This window comes from Rhinolophus hipposideros (genome assembly GCF_964194185.1).
Source record: "Rhinolophus hipposideros genome assembly, chromosome: 9".
NCBI lineage: Eukaryota > Metazoa > Chordata > Mammalia > Chiroptera > Rhinolophidae > Rhinolophus > Rhinolophus hipposideros.
In genome coordinates this window covers 26,473,017-26,487,161 of record NC_138055.1, presented here as the reverse complement: position 1 = coordinate 26,487,161, position 14,145 = coordinate 26,473,017, and the positions used below count along the sequence as shown (strand labels likewise).

At 38.6% G+C, this 14,145-nt stretch overlaps 2 protein-coding genes and 1 pseudogene across 3 annotated transcripts in view; 1 reads left to right on the top strand and 2 right to left on the bottom strand.

Moving 5' to 3' along the window:
- Positions 1-542: 542 nt before the first annotated feature.
- LOC308502171 (taste receptor type 2 member 7-like) lies at positions 543-1,481 on the top strand (the record flags this gene model as incomplete). The annotated part of the gene is made up of 1 exon (XM_081059565.1): positions 543-1,481. The coding sequence occupies one exon, from the start codon at positions 543-545 to the stop codon at positions 1,479-1,481; it is 939 nt and encodes a 312-aa protein (XP_080915691.1).
- A 3,206-nt stretch (positions 1,482-4,687) lies between these two features.
- LOC308502161 (isopentenyl-diphosphate Delta-isomerase 1-like) lies at positions 4,688-5,384 on the bottom strand (annotated as a pseudogene). Its single transcript has one exon. The product of its transcript is annotated as an isopentenyl-diphosphate Delta-isomerase 1-like (transcript).
- Positions 5,385-12,368: 6,984 nt separating this feature from the next.
- Positions 12,369-14,145, bottom strand: part of LOC308502071 (uncharacterized protein) — a 42,899-nt gene continuing 41,122 nt past the window's right edge. The window contains exons 6-7 of the mRNA XM_081059314.1: positions 12,971-13,496; positions 12,369-12,469 (exon numbers count right to left, since the gene is read on the bottom strand). Of these exons, the coding sequence (XP_080915440.1) occupies positions 13,012-13,496 (485 nt within the window). The 3' untranslated portion in view covers positions 12,369-12,469; positions 12,971-13,011. The remainder of the gene's footprint in view (positions 12,470-12,970; positions 13,497-14,145) is intronic.

The following is a 14,145-nucleotide window of genomic DNA, read 5'->3' as shown; positions in this document are numbered from 1 at the left end:
AAATACAGGACACCCAGTTAAATTTGAATTTCAACACTTTCTGGAAGTACTTATCATGCATTTGGGACATATACTAAAAAAGTATTTATTGTTTATTTGGAATTCACATTTAACTGAGTGTCGTGTATTTTTATTTGCTAAATCGGGCAGGCCTGTTGAGTTACTAGTACGCATCACTGATTAATGAATCTAAATTTGCAGTATGTAACTTGAGAAAGCGCACACCATGAAAGGGAATCGGCCTAATTTGCATCTTAGTAAACTGTAGCTCAGCCTAAATCAACCATATGTGGAAAAGCAAAACTTGCTGGGAAGGTAAATGGACATACAGCGACCACGCCAGGGATCACCAACCACGTTTTCAAGACTAATTAGGTTTTAATGAAGACAGCTGCAGTCTTCATTTACCATTCCAGTCTTCATCATAAGACAGACTACAATAAAAGCGGTAAAAAAAATTACAGCAAAATCTAAGAAGTAGGTGTAGATATCAAACTACATCAACTCAAACAGAAACAAATTGGATATTCCTCTGTTCTGACATGTTACATGAAGTAGATAACACCTTACTGATCATAGCCGCTGGAGAGTTTTCAGTGGGGATCTTAGGAAATGCATTCATTGGATTGGTAAACTGCATGGACTGGATGAAGAACAGGAAGATTGCCTCCGTTGATTTAATTCTCACCAGTCTGGCCATCTCCAGAATTTGTCTATTGTGTATAATAATGTTAGACTTTTTTACATTGGTGCTGTATCCAGATGTCTATTCCACCGGTCAACAAATGAGAATCCTTGACTTCTTCTGGACACTGACCAACCATTTAAATGTCTGGTTTGCCGCCTGCCTCAGTATTTTCTACTTCCTCAAGATAGCTAATTTCTTTCATCCTTTTTTCCTCTGGATGAAGTGGAGAATTGACAGGATGATTCCTAGGATCCTGCTGGTGTGCTTGGTCCTCTGTGTGGTCATCAGCCTTCCCGTCACTGAGTATTGGAATGACGATTTCAGGCGTTGTATCAAGACAAAGAGGAAAGCAAACTTAACTTTGAGATGCAAAGTAAATAAAGATGAATATGTTTCCACCAAGGTATGTCTCAACCTGTTAACGCTAGTCCCCCTTTCTGTGTCCTTGATCTCATTTTTCCTCTTGATCCTCTCCCTGTGGAGACACACCAGGCAGATGCAGCTCAGTGTCACAGGGTTCAGAGATGCCAGCATAGAAGCCCACATGGGAGCCATGAAAGCTGTCATCTCCTTCCTCCTGCTTTTCCTTGCCTACTATTTGTCCTTTCTCGTAGTCACCTTCAGCTACTTTATACTGGAGTCTGATTTAGCTGTGATAGTTAGTGAGTTGATAGCTCTAATCTATCCCTCAAGCCATTCATTTATCCTAATTCTGGGGAACAGTAAATTAAGACAAGCATTTCTAAGCATGCAATGCAAAGTAACATATATCCTGAAAAGAAAACATTTCTAACATAAACAAATCTGAAGAAAAACTATCATTTTCTAGGACAAAGGAGAACAGATATTTTTTAACTATCTTTAGTTCCTGCATTAATGTTGGTTTCACATGGTTGATACTCTTAAAATGTGTTTAGTATACTTAAAACTTAGAAAATCTCATGTGGAGTTGATTTTGCCTCTTTACTCTGTCTCTGTCTTTGTCTCTCTCTCTTCCTTCTCTTTCTCTCCCTCCCTTCAGAGTTTTTTTTAAAAGACATGTTTCAGAACATACAGAAGTTGATATTCTAATACTAACAGTGAGAAGAGAATTTTCATAGTTAGTTCTAAATCATTTTTCCAGATGCAAAATTGTATGACTGATTCAGAACAACTGTAATAGCATCTTGCTGTTATTTGCATCCCTATGAAAAGCAGCTAGCTCGTTCTCATGGTCCTACCTAGATTTTTCTTCTCAAATCATCCAACTAAGCTCCACCTTTGGAAAGGACTCACTAAGGTCACAGTTCTTAATCAAATTCTATGCAATTCTATGAATATGGAAGAAATTAATACAGATTATAATCACAATTAAGACATCAATTGTGATTAAAGTAAATATTGCCAAAATGAGTTCATAAATTAGGGTCAGAGATCAATGAAAGACACTTGATAAGTGTGAGAGAATCGTTTATATCGCAAGTTTCTATAAAATAAAGTTAGCTAAATAAAAAGCCTATTTATTGCTTATTGAATAATACTTCTTACACAAAAGACATGTGTAAGTTTGCTTTCAGCAAACAAGGACTGCATCAGACATTGATTGTCAAGACACCCTGATAAGATGAGACCTTCAATCAAAAACTTATGTTTTGAGATGTTAAAATACCCGAACTGTCAAAGGAGACATTGATTCAATACAGGTCATCTCTATACACCAGGAGAATATTATTCAGATTATACATAAGTCATCTATGAGCTATCTATTTGGGAAATTCCATCAAAAGTACATCATTTACATTGTGGCAAAGACATTTTGGAGTGATCGACTGTTACTAACCAGCCCAGAGAAGCCATGGACTTTGTGTGCAGAAGAGAAAATGTTTCTAAATATTCTCATCAATAAATTTGTTAAAAATAAAAATTATGTTTACACTAGTTTTATGTTAAATTTTCTTCTGTAAATCTGGCAGTGCAAAAGTGGTAAATTTAGAAGGATTTACTGAGTGCCTTGTAAGTTTAAGAAACAATAGAAAATTAGATGCATAGGTGAAGCTTACATTTTTAAAATGCTTTCTTAAAGAATACCTGTCCCTACTCCCCACCTAAGCAGAGGCCAGCTTATGTGGATTTACTAGGCATGGAAACAAAAGAACTGTGGGCTAATGGGAATCTTGGAATCTCCATGTCACATGTCTTCACCTTGTGAACTCTAGAATCTTGGTCATCTACTCACAAACATAGCACCTCAACATTCAATTTCTCTGTGGTCTGTAACCAGGCAAAGGATACTGAGGTAAAAACAGAAGCCACATTAGAGACCTCCTACTGTACATAATTTTCCTTACTAGCATATGTAGGATAAAAGTGATATCGCCAAGTCAAGTGGTTTATCTATGTAGGCAGATTTCTTTCTGTTTCTATTCCTTGTTTAATAAATATGTATCCACTCACACATTGAATGTCTGAGTGTTAGGTACCCTCCTGAGTGTTTAAAATACAGATGAAATGTGACAAAGTCCATACTTTCATGCACAGTCGTGAAAAACATTATGGAAGACAGGTAACTATCAAGGAAACAGAGAGTTATAAGTGATGATTGATGTAACTGAGAAAACCTGGAGATGAGAGATAGCTTGATATAGCACAGGCAGGAGAGCCCCACCTCAGAACATGAGGTTTCGAGCTGAGACGTGCATCACAAATATACAATATTCACGCAATAGACATGCACTGTTCTGGACAAATAACATTCCTTTGCAAAAGATGGCAAATCAAATGTCAGTACCCTGAGGAGTAAATGTTTTGAGCAATAGGGTCTGAATGATCAAAGCATGATGAGCAAAGGGTGAGTAGCAAGGTCATGAAAGGCCTTATAGATCACGAGAGGGAATTTAGATTTAAGTGCAATAAAAAGACATTGAAGGAATGAAAACCATGTATAACAAAATTTGACTGACATGTAGATTTAAGTTCATTTTTGTTATCAGAAGAATGGATATTGTATGTGTTAGGGGTGGGGAGGAGTACAGTTAAAGGGACCATCTGGTAAGTTATAGTAAGTAGTCCATATGTGAAATCACAGTGGCTCAGATTTAGATTCTGGCAATAGAACTAGGGGATTTTTTTTTAATGTAATTTTTTAATTTAATTTTCAGTAAAATATTTGCAACAATCTTGCCTGAAATTATAAATTAACTGTTCAGAGTTAACCAGAAATGGATTATCTAATGAGTTCATACATTTAGCTTGTAGAAATAATTTCTTTTCATTATATAGCATTCAAGAAAAATAAAGCTGTCTTGAAATTTTAAATCTGAGAAGTCTGTGGCAAGAGTTTGAAAAAAGTGCACTGATCAACGTACAATGTAGCACACATATTCCACACCCACACACCCCATGGTTTTGTAGAACAGTGGTTCTCAACTGGAGCAACATTGCCTCTGGGCAGACATGGCATTTGATGTCACTGTGGCTGTGAAGGGGGATGGATGGCGATGGAATTAGCAGGTAGAGCCCAGGGGCGCTGCCACACACCCTTCAGTGCACAGTATGAGCCTCCACGACAGAAGTATCCAGCCCCAATGTCAGCAGTACCAACGGCAAGAAGCCCTGCTGCAGCATATGACCCAAGTTCCATTTTACGCAGAGCCGGTCTGTGCCCTGTATTCTGAGAACAGGCCAATATAAATCAGGATGCAGCCCATCTAATTACCTCGAACCCATTCTCGTCTAACCTCTAACATGGAAAGGTAATTTGAACTGTTCAGAAGTAGCTAAGCAAATACTTTTCTGGTCTATGATAAACATTTAATGACACAGGCAGCACCTGGCAGTTAGCAAAGTGCTCTGCGAGTGTCCTCAAAATGTCCCCACATCCCGAAATGAAGAGCTTCACTAATTGGCTCCAACTTGTCAGGTCCGAGTGTTTAGACAGATTATATTTACTTTTTAAAAATGATTTCAAGTTTACCAAGTAGGGAAATTTTTTAGTACTTTACTCATCATTCATTTTCATATTCACATTCTATGTATTTTCTCATGGTCAACAAACTGACTCAAATGACGTAGATTATGCCACCATTTAAAGAGAAAGGCTTCAGCAATGATTTTAGACCATGGAGTTATCTTAATTTCACCACTGGCTGCCTTTTCCAGTATTTCTTTCATTTCTTCTTTTGACACAGCAACAGCTTTTAATCTCATTGGGGTCTGGATGCAGAGTGACATTCTTCCTCACAAACAAGATGTAATTGATTTCATGTTCTCCCCAGATACCATCAGACTGTGCCTTGTAGTGAATCCGTGTTGGATACTTAATTTCTTCTGGAGGAACCTGTTCCAGGGGAATTCCGAATTCAGCCTTTAAACGCCTCTGTGCTGCTCATCTTACTCCCATGGCATCATTTTCTTCAAGCTCTGGTGGGTTGCTTAAGGGATGACTACAGCAAGTATTGGTAAAACAACCTGGAAAGGTGATTTTAGCATCCCATCTCTGCTGTAGCAGGAGCTTATTTTCCGCGTTGAATAAGAAGACACTAAAAGCTCGATGCAATAATCCTTTCTCGATGTTTTTATTCAGGTGACAATTCTTTTTGGTCTCAGCCCCAATCTTGTTGTCATTTTCATCGATAAGTATGCACATCTCTGCCAGGAGCTTAACTTGTTGCTGATCCAGGCTGTCAGTGATGATTTCCGGCATAGTTACGGGACATCTGCTCTGTCCCAGAAAACTCAGCCGCCGGCCGTCCTCAGGATCGGGAATTTTTTAATGGATGTTTTCTACGAGGTGTGATAAAAAAATATGGTTAATGTTTAAATTTTTAAAAAATTATTACAGTAAAAGACACATTGCCATTAAACCCTCTCAAAATACTCTTCCTTGCTTCAAACACTCCCATCCCATAGTACTTACCACTTTCTGAAGCAGTTCTAGAAGTCCTTCTTCATGAGTGTCTTCAGTTGCGCTGTCGTGGTGGCCTCGATGTCCTGAATCAATTCAAAACGTTTACCTTTCATGGTTATTTTGACTTTGGGAAAGAGCCAGAATTCATGTGGTGCCAGATCCGGTGAATAAAGTGGATGAAGAGACACTGTATTTGACAGAAATTGCCATACCACAAGCGATGTGTGACATGGAGCCTTTCTGTTGTGATCAAAAAATACAGCAAAGGCTGCTGCCGAGTGCAATCCAATGGAAAGGCAGGAATCTTCAATATGGGAAATGGCACATCAAGCCTTAGTAATTGTGTGACAAGTTTCAACTTGTTTCGTGGGTTCAGTCAGGTGTGAGCTACAGTTGAGAGAAGGTATGTTTTAAAGTGTTCTGTGAATCATCTTCCGTCATGACTGCTCCGTGTCACACATTGCTTCTGGTATCTGAAGTCTATGAAGTAACCAAGGTGAAAATGTCAAATAGATAATCGAATATGTAAATATGTAACTGAATATAGAGAAAAGATATATAAATTTGGAAGTCTTCAACATATAAATGGGATTACCTAAAAGAAATTGTAGATATAGAAGTGACACTAGATCTGAGCCCTGAGATGTTCAAATCTTTTGAGGTGAAGTTGAAGAGAAAGGACCAGCAAAAGATAACAAAAAAGGAACTCCTAGGGAGGTAAGAATAAAGCAAGGAAAGTCTGGTGAAGTGGAAATAAGAGATGACATTGTGCTATAAGGAGGAACACAGCAACTTTCAAATGCTCCAGAGAAAAACAGTAAAACTGATATAGCAGAATAAGCATTGGATTTGGCCATGTGGCTATACAGTCTTCAGCTTATCATGGTTAGATTTACATTTTTTTTTTATTTTTTTTACGATGGTACAGGAGCCATATGCATTCAGTAAAATCATAATTCAGGTTTTGAATTTTGATCTTTTCCTGGGCTAGAGATACCTGGTACAATATTCTCTTGTGATGCTGGGCAGCGGCAGTGGGCTGCAGCTCCCAGGCAGCCACACGGTCACAAGGGTAAACTACTGGTACTCTACAATGTACTATGTTGTCAGTGTTTTTTGGATCTTGTGTTTTGTGTTTTCACGTCCCATTGTGTGTACAAAATACACATCTGTGTCTCCCGCTTCTGGTGAAAAGAAGAGGTAGACAATTATTCTTGAAATAAAACTCAAGATAATTGCCCAATTGTAGGCTAATGTAAGTGTTCTAAGGACATGAAAGGTAAGCTAGGCTATGATGTTTGGTAAATTAGTTATTAAATACATTTTCAACTCGTGATATTTTTAACGTATGATGGGTTTGTCAGGATGTAACCCCATCGTAAGTCAAAGAGCATCTGTAATTGGTGACTCTAACAAGAGCACCATTTGTGAACTGTAGGGACAGAAACTAGGTTTGGGGGGGAAGGTTAAGAAAGGAACAAATGTGAGAAAGCACAGACATGGAGAATATGTAATAATTTAATAAGTCTTATTAAGGAGAGTAGAGAATGGAGCATGGAAGCAAGGCAAAACTTTAGTGTTTTCATTGGTTTTATTTTTAAATTGGATAATACAGTGAGTGCATACAAATTGAAATGAGTCAGTAGAGAGGGAGATAATATAGGAGGAGTGGTAATTGCTGGAGTAATTATGTTAAAATCATGGCCCTGACATAAAAATATAGAACCCTCACACCTGCAATAGGGATATTTAGGTGGATGAAGCAAAATTTGGAACCTTGGAATCCCAGGAAGCTTCTGAACCACCAGAAACAGACCCCTACCTTTAAACAGAGCAGAAGAGTCTTGCCACTCCTGGAAACTGTTCAATTAACTCAGTTTGAGGCAGGTTAACATTTGTTCTCCTCAAGATATGCCCTACTGAAATAATATGGAAGTTCCTCAAAAAATTAAAAATATAGCTACCATGTAACACAGCAATTTCAGTTCTGGGTATTTATCTGAAAAAATCCAAAACATGAATGCAAAAAGACATATGAACCCCTATGTTCATTGCAGTATTATTTACAATAGCCAAGATATGGAAGCAACTTAAGTATCCATTGATAGATTAATGGATAAAGAAGATGTGTTCCATATATGCAATGGAATATTACTCAGCCGTAAAAAATGAAATCTTGCCATCTGCAACAACATGGATGGACCTAGAATGTATTCTGCTAAGTGAAATAAGTCAGACTGTGAAAGGCAAATCCATATGATCTCACTATATGTGGAATCTAAAGAACTCAATAAATGAACAAACAAAACAGAACAGACTCATAGATACAGAGAACAAACTGATGTTTACTAGATAGGAGGGGGTTGGGGGAAAAGGTGAAAAGTGGGAGAGGATTAAGATGTACAAATTGCTGGTTATAAAAACAGTCACAGGGATGTAAAGTACAGTATAGGGAATACAATCAATAATATTGTACTAACTATGTATGGTGTCAGGGTGGGTACTAGACTTAATGGGGTGATCACTTCATAAGTTACATAAAATGTCTAATCATGATATTATACACCTGAAGCTAATATAATTTTGTAAGTCAGTGGTAACTGAAAAATAAAAAGAATTAAAAAGAAAGATATACACTATCACTCCTCATTACTTCAGGACAAATTTCCAGCAAAACCCAATCAGGAAAGTACACTTTTGTTCCAAAAGAAAATATCTTCAATCTAATATTAGCACACATTGTTAACATATCAGCAAGAATAAGAGAACATACTGGAAATGGGTCTTGAGGGTAGTGGAAAAGGAAGTCCTCTTTATTTAGTCTGGATAGAAGAATTTATTGACACGGAGGCTGTCGATAATGACTTGGGACTCAATATTCTGGCAAGGGCACATAAACCCAGTGCTAATATTCCGTTGGAACAGCTCTATGAAGTTTGGACACAATGATGGCCTTGTATATAAGGTAGAGTTGCTGCAATATCTTTGACATGATATTAAGAAAGATCAGAAAGTTCAGGGAGATGGCAATGTCAGGAAAGACTGAGTACATGAGATACAACCCACCGCCTAACTATTATTCCCAGGACATCCCTCAGAATATTCCATTCACTGAGGCAATAATGAATGCTCTGAGTGGGGAGCACTGGCCATACTGAACCCCGGTGATGGGATGTTCTCTGTAGGCCAGAATTGGCTGGTGGGATAGGCTACCAGGAAACTGGGTTCCCTAGTGTCACTGAGTACATTAGAATTGCCATTTACAGCACTTAACCATCATTATCACTTTGGACAGCAAGGCCAGCCAGGGTGCTGATCACCATACACTGATCCATTGGCATCTTTTGTGAGAACTAGTAGAAATGGTATTCATAGAATTCATATAGATATACAGTCAAATGAGGCGTTTCCTGCATTGTGTAAGAGAAAAAATAAAATTTCAAGGAGTCACTGCATTAGAAAATCTATTTCTTCTCAAGCTTCTAGCTCTAAGTCACTTCACAAAAAAATCCATTAACTGAAGAGGACACTGGGTCCCACTGAGGAATGACCTTGCAAAGCCACTGCAAGTTTTCATGGTAGATGTTTTCTCATTCTTCAATCCTCCCCAAAGGGAACTGTGCTTATTTGACAGAGTATGAACTGGGGAAAGAGAGATAATTAGATATTTTGAGAGCTGTTAAATATAGAATTTGACCTGACAGTAATACCAGAGCAGTAAAAATGCCATCAAATTAATCTTCCAGTGAGAATGGAAGTTTAGAGGGGACAAATTCTGCAGTGGCTCCAGTGGGTCCACAAACTCACACAACCACTCTGTGGTTATCTCCCCAGTTCTCAAGAATAAAATTAGAATAAATGTACTTAGCATCTGTCAGAATACAGCACTGAAGGCTCTTAAGTTTCAGGTGAACAGAATGACACATCAGTGGATGTCAGAAAGCTTTTGTCTTCAGCCATTCAAGTTTTGAGTAGATGTTGAGAGACAGGTACTATTTGGCTGCTAAAGAGGTAGAAATACATATAAAGTTGGCTTCTTCAGAAAGCAGTTATTGTGTAGTGAGGTGTGGATGGTCAGGTTTTTGGTCAGTCTAATGCTTGCCTCTCTGGACAGACTGTCGTGATGACCGCAGTCTCTCTGCCTGCTTTGGAACCAACTATATGGCTCCATTTCAAAAGACAAAATATGTGCAAATAACCAAGTGTGAGTCTCAGCCCAGGCCCATTATCACTGTGTTGGGGGAAAATTCTTCCCCAAATCAGATCAGGATCCCTAAGTATTTAGACAAGTACAAGATAATCTGATATTTAACTTCTGAATGGTAAAATTTAAAACCCATAATTGAAATTTACACACCAATGCCCACTTTTATTCTTACAAAAGTGTTGAGTAGTAGACCCCTCTTTGTGACTGGCATTTCAGTGTGGCTGAAAAAAAAAAAAAGCTATACTGAAACTGTTAGAAATTTGCTGCCCATAACTCTAAGTATGGCAGAAGAAATTCATTTTTAAGGAACAGTCTGTTTCAGTTAGAATTACATAATTAAGCCTCAGGGTCAAACATGCAAATCAATAGCATTATCTTGTTTGTCCTTAAATGATCACTATGGCAGGAACCTATTCTTGGCACTGAGGATATAAAGGTAAATGAAACACGGTCCTTGTCCTTAAGGAACTCAGGACCTAATGGAAAGTTTAGCTGGGACATAAGGATGATGACTATCAGAAAAGTGGCAAAAGAAGGCATGCTGGAAGCTCAGAGCAGGGGAGAAAAAGGAAGGCCTCTCACAGTAGATGCCATGTGATCTGGACCTTGGAGAGTGGGGTGTGGAGGGAAGTAGAGAAAAATACATGGCTAAATCGATGCATATAACATAGTATTTCAATAGTCTAGGAAAACAAAATAATTCAGTAATGTTGAAGTGAATATGGGAAGAAAATGCTGGAAATGGGGGTTAGTTCCAGATTGTGAAAGATGTGGTGAATGGGAAGCTGAATTTGTCATTTATTTTAGGGACAACAAAGGTATTTTTACAGAATGGTGTCGCATGATCATTTCTTTGCAAATACTTCAGAATGGGACGTAAATTGGTTAACATAAAATTTTATCTTAGTATAAGAGATACCTCTATCAAGACATCTATTTTAATGTGTGCAAACTGAAACTTATTTTAATGTGTGCAAATTGGTGGGCTGGGAGACAGCTCTTTTGAATGATATGGGAACTTGAAAGAAGAAATGGGGACTTGAGCCCTGAAATGAAGATAATGTTGCTAGGCAGTAGTTTTTAACCAGGAAAGCCAACTTTTGGGCTCTCTTTCTGAAAATAAAGCATGACAGTAAGTGGTTCATTTATGAATATCTGACTATTCAGTAGGCTTGTATTATGCAAAAATGGATTGATTTGGAAATGAGACTTGGCTGCCCAGTATTATGATTGAAATAGCAACCCATTATCTAGTAAATTATTGGCATTTATCTCTAATGTTTAGTGCTATCATTAAATTTTTGGGTTTTACTTTTTTCCCTTATGCTTTCAATAAATAATGGAAAATTGGGAAAGATCACAACTGGGGGCTTCCAGCCTGCTTGCAAGGTAAAGAGAGAGATGTAATTTTTTCTTGATTCCTTACCCAACCAAGTCAGTTTCAACTGCCTCTACTCACAGGTATATATATTTTTATACATTTTGCATTGTGAAATATACCAAGTCCATTTGCAGAATAGTCACATTACATCAGAAACTATTGGATCGGAAGTCCAGAACAACCAGAGACTAATTTTTCTTCCAAGGAAAAGGCCAGTTCTCAATCTGATTCCAGAACTGAATCTGGCAATGAATGTGGGAATAAAGCATCTTAAACATGTTTAATTTCTGTTTCTGTTACTTTAACAGAAACATTGTGATCTTTTATTAGTATGAATACTAAAAGCAAACTACTTATGGCCTTGATAGTAATGTCTCTTAGAGCCTTCATTTTTATCCTCACCTAGTTTCATAGTCAATCTTCTTGGGCTGCCAGCATTCGATGGGTGACTCTCCATAATCAAATTTTGCAACTCAGAGAAACAAAGAGCTTCCAGGTTAGGCACAACTCCTAGCCTGACTGTCCTGAGCCAACCAACTAAGATACTTCACACCTCTCTCTATTGATCTCCACTCAGAAGCTTTGGAGGTAGATGGAGTAAGTGTGTTGTAATTAGTCTATGTGTGCTTATTCATTTAAAAATTCTGGTAAGTAAATTTTCTCACTGTATTAGTTTGCTAAGGTTGCTGTTGCAAAGTACTATAAACCAAGTGGCTTAAACAATAGAAATTTATTTTATCACAAGATCAAGGTGCTAGTTCAGTCTGAGGGCTATAAGGAAGAATCTGTTCCAAGCCTGTCTCCTAGCTTCTGGTGGTTTGCTGGCAATCTTTGGTGCTCTTTAGCTTCTGCTACATCACCCCAATCTCTGTCTTCATTTTCACATGGCATTCTCCCTGTGCACGTGTATGTCCAAATTTGCCCTTTTCATAAGGACACCGGTCATACTGGATTAGGGGCCCACCCTACTCTCATGTGAGTTCATCTTAACTAATCACATCTGCAACAACCCTCTTTCCAAATAAGATCACATTTTGAGATACTGGTAGTTAAGTCCTCACAAAATTATTATAAGCTGAACTACCTATAAAGCTGCACAATACAGAACATTTGGAGTCCAATCAGAGCTTTGTACCTCCCAGCCTGTCCCTCTTGTCCCTTGACTGAGAACCATAACCCTAAAAGGAAAAAACAAGAGCCAATGTTTAATGCTGATGACTTTATTGATGATTTAAAGTTGGAGAAAGGAAAGGCAGAGAAGTTTACACCACTGAAAAGTTGATGGTCCCCAGTTGATTTCTATCAATTCTGAAACAAAGAGAAAGAGTTTAGACAGAAGTAGCTTGGCCTGAGCATGATCTATGTCTCATATTTCTATTATTAAGTAGTCTCATTATAGGACATCACATTACTTTAAGAGATAGAGGTGAAGAAGGAAGAGTGGGGAGGTGGAGGGAGAAGAGGAGGCCAGCAGAGGGGAAAGTAAAGGGAAGAGAGAGGAAGGGGACGGGAGGCAAGGTAGAAACTGGGGAGGTTATAGGCTAATATAAGGATAAGGGAATAAAAATTAAAATCCCAAAAACCAAAGATGGAAGTAACACTTGCTCTCCTAAGAATGGAAGATACTTTTCTATGTGTAAGGTTGAGGCAAGTAGAATCGTGGCAAGGACAAATCTGAACAAAGAGTTTAATAGTGTCAAGACTGAAAACAAAAGTCAAGATTAAAAATAAGAGAAATGAACAGAAAGAAAAAGAAGAGCCAAAAATTTTAAGAGAAATTCACTAGATAAGTGAATAAAATGCAAATACCTAGGGAATCACCGGAAGCCATCTTTAGTTGGTTTTCCTTGTCATTGGCCACGTCTCTGACCATCCCGGCCACCTCTTCCACGCTGGCTTCTCTGGCCACCATGGCTACCCTGTCCACCTCTGCCACCTCGGCTACGTGGGCCACCTTGACCATCATGGCCTCTTTGGCCACCTTGACCATCTTGGCCACTTTGGCCATCTTGACCATCTTGGCCACTTTGGCCATCTTGACCATCTTGGCCACTTTGGCCATCTTGACCATCTTGGCCACTTTGGCCATCTTGACCATCTTGGCCACTTTGGCCATCTTGACCATCTTGGCCACTTCGGACACCTCTTCTTCCTCTTCTATGTGAGCTTTCCTGGCCTCTGTATGAGCTTTCCTGATCCTTCTGGCTACGACGCTCACGAGGCTGACCGTGGTCTTTTTCCCCATCTTTGCCCTTATTGCCATGCTGACCTCCATGTTCTTCTCCTTGAGATTTTTTTCTCAATCCCTCTGAGTTTTCTTCAGATGATTCAGTATCTGCTTAATCAAGAGAACACAGATTCAGAAAGAAACAAGGAAGAAAAGAAGTTAGCCATAAACTTAAATGAGGCCAGTATGGAACCTAAGGTAGACTCAATTTAATTAGAAGTAATGCATTACTGGTTGGAATGGTACTAAATATTGACCGGTGTCTAGAAGAGGAGAGGTAGAGAAATCCTGGCCTCTTCAGAGTGTGTATGCTTAGCTTAGCAGCTCTTGTTCATCCCATCACCATTTACTCTCCCTTTTTCTGATGTTTCTGCCACTATTCTATATTGCCATCTATCCTGAATTTGCCATGATATATGTGAAATCATCTAAACCTTCAGCTCTCTCATGATGTCTGAGAGAAACCACGAGATGGAGTCACTGTATCTACCTATAGATCAGGGGTGTCCAAACTTTTTTCAACATTTTTCACCAAGGGCCCTATGCGGTAAAATACACAAACAGCTGGGCCACTGACTCGAGGTGAAGTACGCATTGCCTCACCTGGTTTATTTAAGTAAACTAAATATATTTTTGGAATTTGCTGCCGGCCAATAAAAAATGGATCGCAGGCCGCAGTTTGGACACCCTTGCTATAGATCCTCTAGATCCTCGTATACATGATATCTTGGCAGAAAAATTATCAGAAAATTATCAG